Source organism: Dermochelys coriacea, chromosome 19 (genome assembly GCF_009764565.3).
Source record: "Dermochelys coriacea isolate rDerCor1 chromosome 19, rDerCor1.pri.v4, whole genome shotgun sequence".
Lineage (NCBI taxonomy): Eukaryota > Metazoa > Chordata > Testudines > Dermochelyidae > Dermochelys > Dermochelys coriacea.
Genome location: NC_050086.2, coordinates 7,613,168 through 7,633,756, shown reverse-complemented (window position 1 = coordinate 7,633,756; position 20,589 = coordinate 7,613,168). Strand labels below are relative to the sequence as shown.

General features: G+C 46.8%; 1 protein-coding gene across 1 annotated transcript in view; it reads right to left on the bottom strand.

Annotated features, from left to right (window-relative positions):
• Nucleotides 1–20,589, bottom strand: part of MACF1 (microtubule actin crosslinking factor 1) — a 259,982-nt gene that overhangs the window by 49,545 nt on the left and 189,848 nt on the right. The window contains 3 exon segments of the mRNA XM_038377247.1: nt 796–962; nt 1,977–2,147; nt 2,366–2,527. Coding sequence (XP_038233175.1) covers nt 796–962; nt 1,977–2,147; nt 2,366–2,527 — 500 coding nt within the window.

Sequence of the window (20,589 nt, the reverse complement as noted above, 5' to 3'; positions counted from 1 at the left end):
ATTATAAAACTGTGCCATCTGTTTCACCCTCCCTACACACATTTAAGTTTGGCGTGTTTTCTGGTTGACACTTGCTGTTTCCAGGATATTCCCGTAAAGGAATCTCACTGAACTTCCCAAGTGTTGCTATCTGATGATTACAAACAGCCCACAACAGGGTCCAGTGGATTAACACTGGCTGCAAACCCAAAGTGCTGTACTAGCAAGAACTATTCTAAAGATCTGATTAGCTCATTGCTGGATGTCCAACCAACGCACACTGAAAACAGTTTAAAAACACATGTACAAATGCTTCCATCAGTCAGAAAGCAGCTTGTAAGTGTACAGGGTAATACAAACAAACAATAAACTGGTCTTAGTCTAAAGTACACAGGACAGTGAGCTCTGTAAACAACTCCAAAATACTGATCATTCATGGACATGGGAGAAATTGCCACTGCACTTTGCCAATGCGCCAGTAAGATGATGAAACAGATCATTGCCAGACTGATAAACAGTATAAGGCAAACTCTGGGCCTTTTACATGACTTTACAATGAAGTAGGATATCCCAGCAAAATCACAGATTCTAAGGCTGGAAGGGACCACTGTGATCATCTAGTCTAGAGGAGAAAAGAAATTCAGAAGCTTTCCAGTGACAATATGTTTCATGCTTGTCCTCCACTCTTGAACAGGCAGCATATTCTACCAGATACATTGGTGCAAAGAACATGTTTCATGCTGCGCACAGAGGAATTTCTCCGCTTTCAAAGCAGAGACAAAATGAAGTCACTTCTTTCCCACTTCTCTTCCTTACCTGGCTGCTGCCTTGCCAAGCAGTCCTGCCCATCTATTTTCAAGACTCTCCAGCTGGCAAACAATCTTCTCTCGGTCCATTGGCTCAGCTGACTGCGCTATCCTTCCGCCCTCTGCCTGAATCATCTCAACAGTGGCCTTGCGATCATCCAAGAGACGCTGGAGCAGCTTTTACATAAACATTAAAACAAAGAGGGATAAAAGTTACCAAATTGAGTCAGCAGAGCTACTTTTGCCTCCAAACACACCAACCCTCTAATTGTGTCTGAAAACCATTAATAAACACTGGGCTGCATCCAAACCCAGCTGAGCAAATCAACAACAAGCAGCTTTTTTTTCCTCCCAAACTCAAAAGACAATAAAAATGCCTCCAACAAATCCAAAATACTTGATTCAACAGAGGAACTTGAAACTTGCTCCCCAAACTGTAAACATTATGTTTTAACGTTCGCCCGAATCTCCTATTAAAAAAACTCACCGTATGTGATGAAGTTTTGTGGTTTTTAAACTTTGTTTTAGCATTAACATTTATGAACGTTCCATACGTTAACAAGTCTTATTCATAACCTGTATGTGTTACCTAAAGATAGGGTGACCAGCTAGCAAGTGTGAAAAATCGGGATGGGGGTAATAAGCGCCTATATAAGACAAAGCCCCCAAAATCGGGACTGTCCCTGTAAAATATAAAGACCAATTTGTGTTTGGCCAACCCTCTTCTGTTTTTATTTTGTTCAAATTCCAAAACTGAAACCATACACTACAAAATCTATTTGATCTGGATATAAAATAGTTGTCAGCATGAGCAAAAACAAATGTGCTGTTCTTGAAGAAAAAGAAACAGGCAACTAATTTCAAGACAGTATGACAGCAAAATACTACTGGAGCTATAGAGCCAATCTGCGCCTGTCCTTTATACAACTCTCATCATTAGCCTGTTAAGATGGCAGGCATGGGGAACAAGACCAGAACCCATACAGTATAATGGTAGAACATGAGAAAGCCACAGCTGCAGAATGGCTGCCGTAAACTAGTAGAATTACATGATATCACAGTTACCATTTATATTTTTAAAATGATGGAGCAGACACACTTGTTCGGCTACTAGCCGCGTACTGTGTTCGTGGCCTCTACATCCTTCCCTCCTGGATATTATTTGGCGTTCACTATCTCCAGCTCACTTACCTTCTGCTCTTGGATCTGAGCTTTCACCACTTTGTATTCAGCAGAAGGAGGTTTCTGATTGGAGATGAGCTCCTCTGTGTCTACCAACCAGCTCAGCAATGGCTCCAAAGCATCCTGAAACTTCCCACAATGCAACAGGGCCTCTTGTAGCTGTGCGATTCTCTGTGCCACCTGCATTGTACATAAACACATATCATTAGAAGCGCAGCGTCCTCAGGTTACACTAGGTGACAACAGAGCAACTGCTCATGGTCTTTGGCACTGTTACAGAATCAATGGTTCTGCTTCAACTCTAGATGCTGTTCCCTTTATGTCAGCTGACTCACCTGAGCCAAGACAGCGGCTTACTGCATCAAGCAACGAAGGCTCACCTCTCCAGCGGTGCTTACCTTTTTGTTGAGAGTGTTCCAGCGGGCGTTGATCTCCTCCATGTCATGTTCCAATCCTTGTACATCGCAATTTTTTCCTGCACTCTGGATGAGTCCCTGACCCAGTCCATTTACTTGCTGCAGTTTTACCTGCATGGGATCCACTTGCTCCTTCTGAAACATCTGAACAGAAGGGGGAATTGATTTATAACCTTCAGTTCCCTTACACAACACCGCCCCATCCGCTAACGGATACACTTTAGACTACAGTTCCCAACCTTCTCCAGAGAGCAAGCAGAACATTTTTCTTTCACTTTTTCTGGGGCAATTTGTTTATTTTTTTTAAAGGAGTTGTTTGTTAGTTTGTTTAACTCTCTCATCTGCCCATATCCAGTACAATAATAGGACTGGAAGGGACCTCGAGAGGTCATCTAGTTCAGTCCCCTGCACTCATGGCAGGACTAAGTATTATCTAGACCAAGGGTCTCAAACTCAAATGACCACGAGGGCCACATGAGGACTAGTACTTTGGCCCAAGGGCCACACCACTGACCACCTCCCCCCCAGCCCCACCCCTTCTGGGAGGCCCCGCCTCTTCCCATCCCTTCTCTGCCCCCATTCCAACCCCTTCCCTGAAATCCCCACCCCAACTCCGCCCCGTCCCAGCCCTCAGGGGGTGCAGGGTGCGGCAGGGGGCTCGGGGTGCAGGAAGAGTGTGGGGTGCGGCAGGGGGATCAGGGCAGGGGGGGCTCAGCTGCAGGAGGGATTCGGGGGGCGGGCACGGCCCACCGCGGGCAGGGCAGGCTCCCTGCCTGCCCTGCCCTTGCACTGCTCCGGGAAGCGGCCGGGACCTGGAGGAAGTGGGGGGCCCCCACAGGGGTCTGTGTTTCCCATTCCCGGCCAATGGGAGCTTCGGGGAAAGTACCTGGAGGAGCGGCCAGGGAAACGCACAGACCCTTGTGCCTCCCCTCCCCCAGGTCCCGTCCGCTTCCCGGAGCAGAGCGGGGGCAGGGCAGGCAGGGAGCCTGCCCTGCCCCTGGTGCATGCAGGCCGGAGCCGATCTAGGTAAATGCTGGGGGGGCTGTGGGACCGCAGAAAATAACCCTGCGGGCCGTGTGTTTGAGACCCCTGATCTAGACCATCCCTGACAGGTTTTGTCTAACCTGCTCTTAAAAATCTCCAGTGATGAGCACTTCAAGTATTTACTGGTCTCAGGCATAGGTTATGTCTCAGATGCAGCCGTATAGTCTTTCAAATCTGTAAATCCCATGGAGAAGCCCCATCTAGATAGCCAACTCTGACTTATACCAAGACCCAGTCAGATGCTCAATAACAGAAATCAAAGCAAATCTTATGACAGCGTTGAATTGGGATGGGCTCTACACTATATGAGTTTTGTCAAACGATCGAAACTTTAGACACTGGGAAACATACTGTATTTGTAAAGACCAAGGGAACAAGAGAAAGGCAATAGACGATTAATGTGTTAGCTGTTTATCTGAGATCATCCCACGTATTTGGCAGAAGTCTTCAAGTCCTGTGGGGAAAGCATTCCAACCAAAAAAGGGGTTTTGGAAATGAAGGAAGGAACCTTGCCATTGGGAGGAAAAACAGCAGGGAAAATCCCCGTTTTTCAAGGAGATAAGTGCCCTTATCAAAGACTCAAATCTCCCGTAATTAGCTGATGACAAGCCAGACCCTAGCAGTCTGTATTCATTTCCTTTCCTCCACAATAGTGTCATTCAGCCTCAATGAGACAAGGCAGCCAACCAAGGCCACATTGTGCAGGAAACGCTGAAACATGAAAGGCAAATTCTGAGCAAAATCCGAGAGGTAGAACAGGCTCTGCTTCAATATAATGAATAATACAATCCAAAACAGGGATGGATACATTGTTCAAACAGGGCCTTGGGCTGCTAGCTAGAACAGATCATAGGTCAAATGCTGACAAATAGAAGAACAGGAAAGATTACAGTGCTCTCTCTGTACTCACAACCATCTCCCTCGGAAGGGAATAGGAGATAAATGCAGACAACCTCTCTTTCTTTTTCAAGTATGCTTGAAAAAAAAAAAAAACATGTAACCAAGGATATGGATATTGACAAAGTCTAAACATTTCATTACAGATAGACTTGTGTCAAAAACTCCTGAGAAGCAAGCACTCGAAGAAGGTTTGGAAAAGGTCTCTGGTATCAGACAATTGCTTTATCTCCAAAGGGAAGAAAGTCAGTAACATGCTGCCTGGTAAAGACACCCTGCCTTCTGTTGCTTTGCCACATTTTCAAAGAAAAATCTCTTCCTCCCTAACTGAAGTTCAGCAGCTTGTCTACATTGTGGGACTATGCCAGGAATATTAACTCAAGAGTGCTGGAAGACACAGTCCAGAGCTATACGCTTGGGCAGAATTATTCTTTGGTTATAAGAAGTGATGGTGACATGAAATAGCTAATTCTCCAAACACTTCTGTTACTGCTCTTATATGGAGCTGGCTGCCTTACATGAAAGGATCAGACTGATAAGTCAGGCACGCAAACATTTGACTGGAGCACTGTGCCTCTTCCAGTGTACTCTGACCTAAACTTTTAATATAAAGCTGGCCTTTTTTTTTTTAAATTAGAAGCTTTAAAACATTTTTTTTCCCCAGGATCCAAATGCACAGCTCCTGACACCCAGCAATGAATAACTGCAAGGTGTGTACGCACAATCCAGAAACCAAAGCCCATTTCATGAGGATCATTTAAAACGCAATCACATGCATAATCGCATTAAGAGCGAATACTTCTAACACATTTATTCTTCAAAGCCACCATGCATACAAAAGATTCCAATGTTTTAATTCATTAAACTTCACCGGGACTTAAATTTGAAACAAATATTTAATGTGCAATCTATCTTTTACATAGAAAAACATGATGAGTGAAGTTTCTGAAAAGCTGTATTTGGTTATCTGCATGGACTGACATTCTCAACTAAAGGCCCTGGATCTGTTCAGGTACCTCCTTCTGATTTTGAGAGCCACTTTCCAATGACTCTCTTTAAATTCTACTTTGTTCCTATCATGGATGACTGCATCCTGTGATCTCACTCCACTTCTTAACCCTTTTATTGCTGAACACAAAAACAGCCATCATTTGGTGATTTCCTGTAGAAGTGCCAGCACTCCCTCGGAACAAACATTTCAAAGAGAACGTATGAGGATATGTGTTGCGACATTGGAAGTACATTTTTGCTTCACGCCCCTGGTACGTTAGACATAACTCAGCTGGTTAATACTAAGATACTCAAGTTACAAGGCATTTTCCTGATGCAAACCTAAACCTATCAATGACTCGAGGCATCACTGGTTCCAAAGGGTCAATAACTAGAAACATTAAATGTAAAATACAGTCCCAATGGAGAAGTAACAATGAAACTGAAGCAGTAAATCCCAGATAATAGCCACATGAAGTCAGTTCCTTGATGTCTCTCTTTCCTAATTTACTGACTGGAACTTGGTTTGGCAGTGAAGGCTGCACTTTAAGCAAAAACTCAGTATAAACTGATTGCCCTCTCCTTGGGTTCCCTTCCATTTCAAAGCAGTTCTCTGATGCTGAGGTGGCTGTGGCTTTTTTAAATGGGTGGCATAGTGCAAAGGATGAAGAATTGCCACTGAATCAGGTTTGTGTGCTGGGCAATTGGTAATGTCTTCCCAATGCTTGTTCTTCTAACCTACATGGATGATCAATTAGGGTTCAGATATGGGAATACCATGCATTAAAAAAAACCCTGATGCTCTTTATAGCACTTTTAAAATGTTCTTAATACAAATGTTGTTAATAAAATACTGAAAAAAATTACACTTATTTTTCTCCTGATATTTCAGAACCTCTTCGCCCCTCTTTCTCATTTAAGAAAACCTTAAATGGAGTGGCTATTGAATAGCATGTATGCATTGTTTTCACTCAATTTGCTTTACAAATTCTCTTTAGTAACAGAATTTTGTATTTGAAATGGTGCATCTAACTCCAGCAAAAAATCTTCCCGTAGCAATCTCTAATTTACTTTTGAGTAAGCATAATGTGCATAAAGCATTGGCCTACAAAATTGAACTCTTTTAATTTGGAAAAGACCTACCTCAAGGTTTATAATATAGAAAACTGATATGACCGAGGGGACAATCAGTGCAGTTTGTACCCCACAAAAAGTGTGAGCAAACTGTCAGCTAGGTAGGAGTCAGGACTTCTTCTCCCCACCCCCAGAAACTAAGGGATTTCCTGTCTGACACCCCTGTGTAAGTAACTGAGTAACAAATACCTCATTATCTGGAACTAATCCATCTGTTACAGCAGGAGCCCCTTCCGCCACAAGAACTGTGATAGGAGGCCCTTCTGTGTCAGTCACTGTGGTAGCCAACGCTTTCTCTCCAGATGCTGTAGAAGATGGTTCTTTTGCTAGGAGGTGTGAGAGAGGAGGGGGGTCTTCCATTCCCAACGCAGCTGCAGGAAGCATCTGTGTGCTGTGCTCTGAGACGCATGATGCTCTGGGTGCCTGGCCAGAGGCAACAGGCTCCTCCAGCCCAGGTGATGCAGCAGCAAGCTCCTCCATGCTGAATGGCAAGGCCGTGGCCAGCTCTTCCATCTCTTGTGGGGACACAGCATGCTCCTTTGTGTTGGAAACTGCAGCAGCGTTAAACTCTTCTGGTCTGGATGCTGCAAGGACGGGAAACCCTTCCATACCCGGAGTGTCAGTGGGAAGCTCCTCCATGCTGGATGCCATGGCAATGGTAGCATGTTCCTCGGTATCTGGCACTGCTAGTACAGGCTCCTCTGCATCTGTCGGCGTGACCTCAGTGACAGGCTCCTCCGCCGCCGGCAATGCTGTGGGGAGCGTCTCTGTGCTGTCTAGAATGCGGGGGGCTAGCTGCTCTATACTAAATGAAGCAACAACGGCTGTAAGCTCCTCCTCAGCGGTGGCGACCATGGAAGCACGCTCCTCTGCACCAGCACACGCGCGTTCCATGTAAACTGGAGAACGAGTATTCTCACGTGCAAACTGTATACCAGCCACACAACTTATTAACGTACCGGCCCAGCTGTGTTCAAACAGCCAGGCCAGGTCTCCTGGTTCCCAGGTATCGGCCTCCCCTGTGGAAACATCCAGCATTACCTCTCCAACCATTCCTGGCATGTCCTCCTGAACAACATGGGCACTTGGGAACTCTTCACCAGGAGTAATCCCTTCCACATGCAGCAGCTGACCCAGAGGCACTGTTTCTTCTGACTGCAGGTCCCCAATGGACTCCACCCATGCCTCAGAGTCCTGCTCGGATATAGAATCACTTGGAAAAGTTGCTTGAGAAAAACAGTGAGTATCTAACCGTTCCGCTCCATGAATTTGGCCCTCCAATCGATCGCTCTCTCTGTCCAAGTCTGTGACTTCATCCTCAGACGCCAGTTCTGAGACACCCCAGTTTGAGAATTCAGTCCTTTCAGACAGAGGGTGCTCATTCTTTTCAGAACTATTAGCGCTCTCAGCACTGACCTCATCTTTCAGCCAGTAAAAATCCTGCTGGGAATGCAGTTCCTCCGCACTTGTGGCAGGAACTAATGGCTGACAGTGGAAGGAATGGCTTGAGGACGCTCTCCCCGTATACTCTTCAGAGGTCCTCTCTATTTTACCGTAGGTTTCCAATGAGGCTTGATCTCCTTGGGGCATTAACGAACCACTGGGATGAGGAAACGTTCCTTCACAACAGGGCATTTCAATCGTATTTGCCTCAGGAGACACTGTTGCTTCACAGCTCAGTATTGCTCCTACTACACAATCTTCCACTGGCTCTTGATCTGTCAGCAAGTCAGTTTCAGATTCTTTAGCATCCTCTAAGTGACTTATTGACAAGAGCTGCTGTGGCGATATTGTCTCCTCTGCAACCCTAGGACGGGAAACCCCCACTTTTTCAGAGTCTGTCTGGGTGACAGAGAAGGTTTCCTTTTCAGAGTAAGGCTCTGTAGTGGGTTCTATTGTACTCACCACCTGAGAGCTGTATGTGACATCAAAGTCCTCGAGATCTGACACAATAGCAGAGTCTGCAGCACTGACTTCAAAAGGAGCGGTCTGCTGACACTCTTCTGTTTCAGCGTCTGCAAGCTTTTCTGACGAGTCTGTTTGTGGATCCAGCCCCTCTGAGCACATCCCAGAGACCGGGCCCTCTAGATCCACTGAAGCAGCTCCCTCTCCTTCTTCACTCAAACACTGCTTTTCTAGTTCAAGGAACATCTGCACAGAATCTGTGTCAGAGAACTGCTCTGGGACAACAGGACTGACACCGTGCTCTGAATTTGGAGTGAAGTCCTCAGCTTCAAATTGAACCGTTATGTCTTCAGTATCACACATGTTAGCTGTAAAAGCGCAGTTTAAATCCTGGTATGTTTCCTGGGGAACAGAAGCTGAGCAGTTATCCTGCAGCTGTGAGTCATCACAGTGCACTGGGTGGTGAACTGGGTGGTTAGAGGTCCCCAGGACACCAGCAGAAGAGTTTGCTGTCTCTACTGTCACTGCTGTAGCAGTTAATTGTTCCCTTTCTTCAGAAATATCTGCCAAGCAACTGTTCCTTTTCTCATCTGTCAATAGAACAGTCTTTCCTCCCTCTGACAGCATCTCCTCCCACTCCTCCTCAGCCTCCATCATTATCCATCTCTCATCCTCTTCAAATCGCAGCTCAGACTCCGTTTTTTCTCTAAGGCTGGGGGTGATGAGAATATTCATTCCTGAATCCAACATCTCTTCACTGAGGCAGGGAGATAGCTGTACAGTTTCTACAGTGCAGTCTGCTTGGGTCGCTTCCAATGTTTCATGATGCCCATCACTAAGGCTTCCTTTGATAACATTTCTCCTTGCTCTTGGCCATGTTGCACTTGAGAGTTTCTGGTCCCGTGTGATAACCATGGATGTTGCAGGTGTATCTTCTGGTTTCAGAAGGGGTTGGCATTCATCCTGGAAACAGTCATAGCAGTCTTCACTTAACCGTTTCACCTCCTGAACTTCTGGAATGCCAGACGATTTGGAGACATGTTCCAAAGTTAGCGATTCTGACATCGGTTCCCTGGGGTCTGAATGTCTAGAGTTCTCGGCTAACATGGCACTTGACTCCCTTTTTTCTTGTAAAGAAGTATTTGATGCACCAGCTTCTGAGACCTCACTCAAGGAGGCCTCAATCCTTTCTGCAAATTCAGGGAAGTTTGGTGGCATAAAAGATTTCCACGATCTCCTGTTTACATTCTCTTTTCTTTCCGGGTTTGGCCTTCTTCTAGGTGGAGCTGGTGCTGACTTCGAGACATCGCTGCTGAGTTTCAGTGCATCAAAAATTACTCTTTCATCTAACTTTTTACTTTCCGGTGCCCTTGATTCAAAGACATTGGATGCTCCTAAAGTCCCATTGCTAGATATAGTACTGGCATCCACCTTATCTATGGTGCTTTTGGAAGGCTGACTAAGTTTAGATCCCTGATCAATTTGTTCATTTATTCTCATTGTGTCATATATAGACCTCTGGGGGACATAGCAGTCCTCTATATACCCATCCTCTTCCTCACCTTTCCCCAGGCAAGTGGGATTCTGCCGTAAACAGTCTGGCCTGCTTAGTGGCTTGCCCATACTTCCTTATTCAGGAAGAAACAACCTTGTTAACTTTTTATCCACAACAAAAAGAAATGCATTCTGTGTAAGTTAAAATCCCTTTCGATTTTAGACTGTAATCCTAAAAAGAACTCAGACACTGAAATTTGTATTCCACAGAAGTCAAACGGCAATCCGCACAGAAGCAAATCTCCATTGTAGTAAGGCTCCCACAAAGTCGCATTCCATAGCCCCTCCCGTAATCCTGGTGGTCCCAAGCTGATAAACACATCTCTTAAAAAATCATTAGCCAAATAATTCCTTCTAGGGGTTGCTTTTAAGGTAAGTTTCCTTTCTCCTGGCAACTCGTCAGCAAAAACCATCCGAGTATGACAGCTTCTATTCAATAAATACTCCCAATCGTTATTTCCGGCAGAAGCTGCAGATGAGTTTGAAGCTGCTCATTTAATACTGAGGGTGGCCTTCTTTAATAACAAAGGCAAAGCTTCCCCAGCCTCTTCATGTATCGCAGCCCAGGCGCCTACAGATTCCTCTCATTTTCTTCCCAGCTCTAGTCCTGTAAAGTCCAGCTGGTCTGAATTAGCCTCTCCCTCCACAACACTAGTGTTTTCATTTGAATTGAGCTTGGGAGCGGATATTCCCGCAAGTTTAAACACAGGAAGTTCTTCATTCAGGGCAAACTCAGGGTCTTCCTGTCTCAAAACCATGATGGCATTGCTGTTCCTTGTACCCAAGAGGGCCGATCAAGCCATAACTATCTGAATCAAAGAAAATCACCCCCCCCAAAACCCCCTCCCAGCTTCTCGGTGAAACATACAGGGCAGATTCCTTCATGGGCAGCTTTTAATGGCTTTAAAACGCACCAGACACGGAGAGAAGGGTGGGCTCAGCCGATCTGCAAAGATTTCCCAAGTTCCCGACAGCAACGGAGAAATATTTGTGTGTGTGGGGGGGGGGGAAGCGAGCAGCAGAGAGGCCAGCGGGACTAACTTTCCCAGGTCCTGCCGGTGGCAGCCCATTGCTTTCCCCCTTTCCTCTCGGCTCCCGGGGAGACCCCCGTCGGTTTTGCCATGCTGCGTCCCCCCGGGAGGGGGGGGGGGGCTCTCTGAAGAAGACTCCCAGCTGCCGAGCCGCACAGTCCCCTCCAGCGTCCCAGCTCCGGACTTTCTCCCCCCCCCCACTGCGGGGGGCCGCTCTGGAGCGGGGCCGGCGGGCAAGTCTCCGCTCCGGGGCGTTCGCTCCCTTTTCCTCCCTCTCGCCTTTTGTGTGGCTCAGCTCCGGCTGCTGGGGCGGCGGCGGCGGCGGCCGGGCTGCGAGCGGAAAGCGCCCCGCCTCCCCCTCGGCGAGTCCCCGGCCCGCGCTGCTCCTGGCCGCCGCTCCGTGGGATGCATGTCAAGCAGCCGCCGCCGCCAGCCTCCGCCCCCCGCCGCCGTGCCCAGCGCGGGGGCTGCGGCGCTCACGGGCCTCGGCGCACAAACTTCTTGCCGGGGGAACAAAAGGCTCCGCGGGAAGGCCCCCGCTCCGGCCCTCGTTCCCGCCCGCCGCCGGGGCAAAGCCGCCACAGCCCCCCTCGGACCCGGCCCTGGCCGGTGCGCGGGGCCGGAGACGGCGCTGGAGGATCGAGGCTCCCAGCGAGCGGCCAACTCCGGGGCGGGGACCGGCGGGGTGGGAAGCGGAGCCCGGGAGAAGGGGAGGGGCGAAGAGACGGGCAGGGGCCGGGAGACAAGGGGGGGGGGGGCCCAGCGCGCCTCGGGCATGGGGCGGCCCCGGCGCCTCCGCGGGGTGCAAAGAAACGCGGCTCAGCGGCTCGCTAAAGGCAAATCCCTCCCGCGGGGCTAGGGGTGAAGCGGGGCCGCCCGTCTCCCGGGGCCACCGCGGGCTGAAGGAAACGCGGGGCCGGGGCAAAGCGACACGGCGGGCTTCGCGCCGGCTCCCGCGGGGGGGGGGGGGAATACCAGGCGCTGCGTTTCCCTTCCCCCCGCCTTGTCTCGGGTAGCTCCTCCTCTCGGGGGGAGGGGGCAGAGTGCAAATCCCCCGACAAAGAGAAGCAACGCCCTGGCTCCCTGCCTGTGGCTGGGCTCGGGCATCCCCCCTTGCCCAGCCCCGGCGCGCCCTGCCCGCCGCTCTCCCCCTCGGGCAAGGGCTCCTGCCAACACCTGCACCAGGAGAGGGACAGGGCGGGGGAGGATTCCTCCCTAGGCTGCTGTGACTGCCATGAAAGCCGAGCCCAGAGCCGTTCGCCAGCGTAAAGGCGCGGGGTTAGGTTCGCACGGCTGCAGGAGGGCCCCGCACCTCCTCCGGGGGCAGCCCTCGCCTCTCGGGACCACCCTGCGGCGGCCCGGCCTCGGGGACTCCCTGGCCTGCCCCTAGCCGCGGAGCTTCTGTGCACCATTGCCTAGGAACGCCTCCTACACGCACCGTGCGGGCACTGGAACCCCCCACCGACCGACCGACCCCCAGAACGGCCCTGGGGAGCTAGGCGAGGTGACCCACTCGCTGCGTCTTCTCTAGCTCTACGTCCAACATTGTCATGCTCTCCAGGGTCACACTCAGCCCGCAGGGGGTTCGTTTTCCTTTGAGGGTAAGGTTCCCAGCCCACTTTGTTGCAGCTGGGGGAAGGATCCCTGGTACAAGTAAAGCTGTTGTACCCAGAGGTCCCTGCCATCTTCCCCCCCTAGACCATTTTAAGGTTTTAATTGGGGACCGGATGGAGTTTTGCTGAAGAGGACCACAGGGTATATAATACTCTCACAGACTCCCTCCCTAGTTTATTACAAGATGTCACAGGAGAATTTTGCAACCTAACTGTTCAATAAACTGCAATGATACCTTGGCACAACATCCCACTTTCTGTTCGTTGACATGCATTAAAAAAATTCTATCAGTACATCTTCTGATATCTTCTATCAGTATATAGTCTAACAAGAGACTAATCAGACTATATACTTCCCCATACTTATTTTATTAGTCACTTTAATATAAAGTTATAGTCATATTTTCATTTCAAGTTACCCTAAAACTGCATTCCTTTCCCAGCACTAGCTCTCATTCCAAAAACTTGTGACGTTTGTCAGAAATGGGTTTAGGCTGCTTAATCCTTAAAAAAAAAAAAAAAAAAACAAAAAAAAAAAACACATATGTTTTACACTTTTTTTTTTTTTTTTTTCCTCTTGAGACTATGGATTCCTGCTCTGGAGATCCACTGCTCCACAACCTTTGCCTCAATGTTGACCATACTCTCCCTCTTTGTTCTTTTTCATTTTTGATTTAAAAGGTTAAATGGGGCAAATTTAAAAAGTCCTCTGGGGGACTGGAAGAGGTAGGTAAGCTGAATGTGACTCACTAAGGCGAAAAGAATATAATGGATGACTTAGAAAATGGCCTAGAAATTAGAACATGACGATACTAACAACAGGGGGCAGAGGGATACCAATGCTACTAAATAATATTTTATATAGATCTACTGCCATCTGCTTACTTACTCCCATCACCATGGTATCAGAGCTTCACAAACATTCACATACTCATAATGGCCTGGTCAGCAATCTCCATTTTACAGAGGAGAAACTGAAGCAAACATTTTCAGAATTTCTGCATACCCACTAACCGAGATCAGACAGAGCTGCAGGTGTCCCGCGACAACATCTAGACTTGCCCAAAGTCAAAGAGAGAGCTTGAGGCAGAATTGTGAGTTGAACTCAGATCTCCAACCCCTGTACTTTAAACACACCTTCATCTTTCCACATTGAGTGAGCAAGTCCACCCCCTCTTTTTGAGCAGACCCACATGTCTAACACTTGTCCTCATCTCACAAGCAAAAGTCTATAAACAATCCATAGCGTGAAGGCTAAATTACAATGAACATCCACTGCATAAAACATCCTATACAACCATCCTTAAGAGCTTGTTCTCCTTCTGAAAAATGAACACACGTTTTGCATGGGTAACTTTTCCACATTGAACATCAAAAACTTGTTAAATTTCCTACACTGTCCAGTTGAGTTGGGTAGAGATGAAAGAAGCCTTTGGGGAAAAACAGTTATTTCCATTAATAAAATAGGTCAAAGTATCATTCTGAGAAGAGGGGGAAGAGACCTGACAGCCAAACCATGTCTGAGCCACGTGCAGCAAGACACCCTACTAATATGGATGTAGTTGGCAATCTGAATTAATCACCTGAGAGCTCCTTTAAGTAGCAGAATCTATCTTAGGCTGCACCGTTCACTGAAACCCTCCGACATAGACCTCCAGAGGATTAATATGGTTGGCACCCATCTTGTACCCAGCTTGGTCTGCCAGTATTCATTCTCTCCCTCTCTCTCACACCCACACACCACACACCCCCACACCCCCCAGAATGGTCTAGCCCATCTCTAGCTCTGTGCGTAAGCACAGATTTTACAGTTAAGGGAGAGCAGGGGTTTAATGGTTTACTTTAATAATTCAACACAGCTGAAACAACACAAGGAAGGCCGGCCCCACCGTTTCACCAATAAACCCACTTTCCCGCCCCCCCCCTTCACTGTGCAAACTCTCTCTGAGTGGGACTGTTAAATACTTTAGGGCCCCTTCTGCAGGAGGAATTCCAGGAATCCAGGCTGGGGGTGCTGAGGGTTTTTGTTCCATTATAAAGAATGATCTTGATGTGGAACTGCCAGCTTCAGAGCCAGAAATTCTTTTCCTATTTCCTCACCAAGTCACGTGCGGAGAGCAGGTCAGTTATCCTCCATCACATCCCCTATCTCTAAAACCATTAAAAAATCAGATGGTTATTAAAGCAGATGCAGCCGACTACAAACCCATGGTACTGGGCTTTCAACGGAGGTTTGGGCTCAAATATTATCAGGTCCTCAAAAGTCATAATCAGACTGATCACAAAAAGATTCTAAAGCAAGGCTTGACAGGTTACTGGGTGTCATACAGTTGGGAGCAGTCCTGGGGTTGAAGAGTCCTAACTGAGAGCCATGCAGTGGTTCCTAACTCAAATGGCCCTCCTCCAATTTTATACTTGCTATGTGATGTGTGAAGGGAGGGAGCCTATGGTCCTCTGTCTGAATTTTTGTCCTTTCAGATTTCTCTCAATGGTTTTGGTATGTGGAGGCTTGCCAGGAGCAATCTCTGTTACTGAAATAAGCATCTGATAGAGCTTCCAGACTCTACCCCAGAGCTCAAAAAAAAAAGGGGGGGGCGGGGAGTAGGGTGTTCATTTCACAGCTAGCTGGGACCTACAGCCTGGTTTTTAAAGAAAATGTAGCAGGGATGGACTGGGAGGAACCCGAAATGTGATGATGGTTTAATTCTCAAATCTGCTTTTATCTGCCCCATTAGGAACACACACCTTAGCCAATTACAAAATCAGTTCCCAGTCAGCAGGTGAACAAGAAGTATGTTCTTTGTGAATTCCTAGAGAGGAATGAGATGCCAACTCTCCCTTCAGTAACCCTGCTCTCAGAAGAAGAGCCAGCTGGGGCATATTAGCCCTCTTCTGCCAGCTCCCTGTGAAAAAGCCCAAAGGACATTACCCAACCCTACCCAAAGTCATAACAGCTCTTGGTATGCCTGTACAGAGCGCTGATACACAGAGCAATGCCAGTGCTCAGGCACTGATCAGTAGCTAAGAATTTATGTTACAGGTTTGCTTTATTCTTAATTCTTCTCAAAAATTCTTGTCCTTCCCTTCAAGACCCTTTGCAACCAAGATTCCAGTTACATGTCTGCCCATTTTCTCTTTCTCTCCTCACTCAGGATATTCCTCCCAATCTTCTTTTCATTGCTACTTTTCTCTCCTCCTCCTCTCATTCGACCTGTCCCCTGGGTTTGGATCAGTCTCACACTTCCTTCCACCAAGTGTTCCCTTTTTCTTTCAAATCCTTCAAAGTCTATTCTATTTTTTAGATTATGTATGTTATGGTAGATATCTGGGAGCACCCAAGCTGAGCACGGTGCTGTAAAGACATACAGGAAGATGGCCCCGGCTCTGAATTACTGCTTTTTCCTTACTGCTGAGCCCTCTTCCTGATTTTCCTTACCCACGTTGCTCTGTGCTTTGTCTAGTCTTTTATTAAATTGCAATGCTCTCTTGATATTCTGTGACGCATCATGTGCGCTGGCAGTGCTGTATAATGTTAATTTCCTACTAATAAATGATCTCTGCTAATATTCATTCTGAGGGTTGTTTCAGACTTACCGAGAAACAGCTGTGTTTAAAAAAAAAGCTTTGCCAAGAGACTCGTCTGAAGTGTGAGCACCTGCTTTTGGGACTTGAGGTCTGTGGTTCTCCAACCTTCCTAACACGGACTGCATTTTCAGACAGTGATTGTCTCATGGACCACCTACCTTCTCGTTCACAATTGCATGGGTTCCATCGCCCGATTTACAATTGCATAAAATCCCTCTGGCAACTACAAAAATTGCTTATGTGGAAAAGTAATATTAGGAAGACATTTAATATATTTTGAGCTGTCTTTTACGGTAATTTAGCAGCTGGAAATAAAGACTGCATCATATGACCAGCTAGCTCGCTGCAGACCTCAAAGTTGGCTACCTATCAGCTTGCGATTGTCTGATCCAATGAGCCCAGAGTGCAGAGCAGGGTGATGACTGGATTAACTGAGGGAGAGGAATGAGCCAATGGATAGAGATGGTCCAGTAGTCAGGGAAATCCTAGGGGATTTAGTTATCTCTACTCCCTTGCTGCCTCTTTCCTCCTAGGTTCACTGGTTTCCCCAAATCTTGGAAATTGACAATTCTATGTGTTGCAAGGTTAGTAGCACTGTGTGGTTAAACCCCACCTTGTAGACAAAAGCTGTGGGGATAATCCTATCCAACCGTGCTGTGGTGGTGGTTCTTTTATCTACTTGGTTTACAGCTGACTTCAAACTGATTTCATGTCGGACCTCAGCCAGCATACAATCCCACTCTTCAAATCAGAAAAGCTGGTTCCATTTATAAAGCAGGGAGATGGTCCCACCAAAGCACCTATGCTAGAATGTACATCCCCCTGAGAATACAGCCTCCAGCAGCTCTACATTTCCTACAAAAGTTTGTAAGTTCCATTTTAACTATTTATTTGCATGGCAGCTAACAAGGATCTGGCTAAATTTTTCTTTTTTAAAAAACCAATAAAGCCTATAGCCTACACACTATAGCAATGATTAACACAGCTTTACACAACCTAATGTGCCAAATACCATGGCACTTCTGTGCTTAATCATTGTGAGAACTGGTGCTCCCACAATGCACTATTAATCTTCCACCCACAGAAGGAGGTGGAAGATGCACCCTGAAACAGGCATAAGAATAAACCTATTTAAGATGGCAGGTTCAAGGTAAAAATCCACCTGCTGGAATGGTATGTCTTGATGGCTGGGAGGGCACTTATTTTTATAAAAAAAAAAAACTTGCCAAATGCCATTTTTGTAATAACAATTGCCCATTCCCACAAAATCTCCTGCTCTGCTCACAGGGAATCTCTTTGTTCCAAAGTGCACATGCTGCATATAGGACTGAACAGAGATTTTAGTCTGTCTGATAAAACAACACCGAGACTTCTTCACTATAAACTCCTCCTTGCTCCCAGCTGCTGACAGGGCCCATGCCATTCTCTAACACGCCCTGCAGGAAACCGCCCAAGCTAAACAGCTGATTGATTGTCACAGCAGGAGAGGCACAGCAGGGTGTGATAGAAAACTGCGGCCAGGCAGCAATGAAGTATCCCACTTGTACAGACTATGTTTAGGGAGATCTGAACAGTGTCCACTCTGGGGTCCCAAATCTAGACACAGCAAAGGTACTAATACTTTTCCCCTGGAGATCTCACGTCACCTTAATAAATATGGAGACCTACAACCACCCTGAAAGGTGTATAGGTATTAACCTTATTTAGCCAATGGAGAAACTAAATTACTTGCTCAGTCCCATAGTGAGTCAGCAACTTAGCAGGAACCCCAAAGAGATGGAGTATTATTAGCTGACAGCAACTTTCTGGAGACTCTAGGAAGTGAGGTAACAGTATTATGGGGATCCTTTGGATGGAAGGAGGATTGGAAGGTCATTCGCTTTCTTTTAGTTAGGCAGAAGAGTGGTGGTCATTCTTTAAGTGCCAGGGATAAATCAACTAAAATATAATCAGCCGCTCTACAATACTAAATCTTCTACTGGCGACCGTCACCTGCACCCTTTCCATTGCAAATCAAATAGGTACTACTGTTTTTTTGAACCGTAAGATCACACAAAGTATTGTGGGAAAATGTAGTCAGAGACGGCATGAGGAACACACACATGCACGTAACTAAGTAAATGCTTGATCTCACACCTCTCCATGCAGTTGCACAGCGCTGGCAAATGGAGAAGCAAATCTATCCTTCACACCAGCAATGCCCAACACCTTCCTTTTCTACTCTGCCAGTTTTAGACAAACCTCATTCCCTCTCCCCTCCCTTCTCAAAGAGCCCAACATTCCTGGTATTAGAGGATGTTGGTATTTTTAGCACCCCCTGGATCAGAGATGGACCACGGATGCAGAGTATTTCATTTCAAGTATCAATACAACCAGGTTAGGAATATTCCTTTGAAAGGGTGACATTCCCATGGCAGTGGTTCCCATAACAGGACAGCTGAGACCCAGCAAACTGATTCGTCTACACAGCATGTGTGAGTGGGAGGGTTTGGAACAGTGACCCAAGCTGACTCCCAAAAGGGACTCACTTTATTACTGAACCAACAAGCCAATTACAACAAAACCACCTCAATATTACTTGATTACATCTCTCAGCAGCTTTCAGTTCAATTTACTCCACTCTCGGCTTTCACTTGCACATGATGATCTGCTCAAGAGAGACGAAAATGCTTTCCTGACTTTCCACTGACCAGTCAAGGTCACCGCTATTCGGTTGTTTTTAGATGAACAATTGCGAGCCAGTTCTGCTCCAAGTATCTCTAGTGGTCTGATCTATTTGCTCCTCCTCTGTTCATGAGGAATCAGAACACTGACCACCACAAGGGCCCCTAAGACTCAAGTGTCTTCTGCAAACAGGTTTATTTACAATACTCTCAGACTACCAAATCAGAAATACACAAGATACTCATACCAGTGACACTTCTCAGCTACCCTCCAGCACCTCAACCAGGGCTGGGCTTACTCCCCTCGTAAAGATTACCATAGATTTGTAACCATCAGCTCTTACCTTTCATGTTGAAGCCTACAACATGCAATGCATGAAGCTTATCTGAGCTTTCTTCCTAGTTTTCTTGTTCCTCACAGTCTAATATCACTTCCCCTCGATAGGGACGTTGTGCCTTTAAGATGATTTAACAGCTGTGAAAGAGGAGGCATTTTTGCTTGTGTTGCTGGTGCTCAAAATACTAGCCAGCAATGCTTTAAGCAGGTCTGGAAAGTGTTCAACAAGGAGAAAGCATTGCTTCCCTCCCACCCCATTCCCACCCAGCTGCTCAGAGAAATAGGACAGTAAGGAGCCATTTGCATTCCGTTGGGGTGACAAAAGGGTTAAAAATACCACCAGCTGGACTATGAGATCAGCCAGGGCAGGAGAACAAGAGACAGATTGTCCCCTCCCTGTTCCATTAAAGATACCGCATTCTGATGGGACATTCATACAGGAAGTTTACCTCCCCCCTTCCACCCACATCTCAAAGCCACCGACCAGCCAGGCACGCTACAACTTGAGTCCAAAGTTATGTTGGGGCTCCAGCAAATGATCTGGTGCTGAACCACCATCAAAACAGCTCAGAGACTAGCCCAGAAGGAGGTTCTGAGGTTGGGCTCTGGAGATGGTATCTTCAAGAAGCACGTTCATATATTGGGGCATTGCTGCTAACAAGCTACCTCAAAATAATATTCACAGTACGTTGCATAAATATTTTGATTCATCATTAAACTCATTTCTGTTCTCGGGTTCAGACCTGCAATCCTGAAAGGGGTATAGATTTTCCTTTCCAGTGCACAGACATAAACCATCCTGGAGATAGGTGCTAAAACCAGCTCAAAGAACTAGAGAGCAAATCCTGCTGCTAATACTTAAGGGGTGAAAGAAGAGTGCACGATGTCATCCTTGTGAGTTGTCAAACCCTATTCTGCATGCTTCCGTAAAGAGTTTATTCAATAAAGGTGATAATCAATAGCAGAATAGGCAATAGGTGTGAGGAAACAACAAGATTCAATCTTTCTGCAGGCCGTGTCACTGAAATGCTATTTTACACTGTTACTGAATGGTACTTACAATCAATCACTGCACCCATCTAGTCCCTTTCACTCTGTTCACCATAACAGCAACTTTACTGGGTGACGACAGTTTCCCCTCCCTCTTCCAAGCATGGCTTCCCTTTGCATTTGTATGCACCTGATGCAATGTTGGTGCAGTCAGGTATGCAACAGGGCCTTTCTATTCAAAATGGTCACCCTTTCATACATTTCTATTTTGACAGTGGCGTGCTTTCCGGCTATGGAGACATAGTGAGCTACCTTTTTGGAGACGGTCTTCTGTGTTGCACTTATTCTTCCTAGCCACATAATGCAGTACTGGTTCTACGACATCTAGAAAGCAACATAATGACTTTTACCTGCAGCTTTCAGACAGGTGTCTTGGGCATGGACTACACTATAAAGTTTTGTC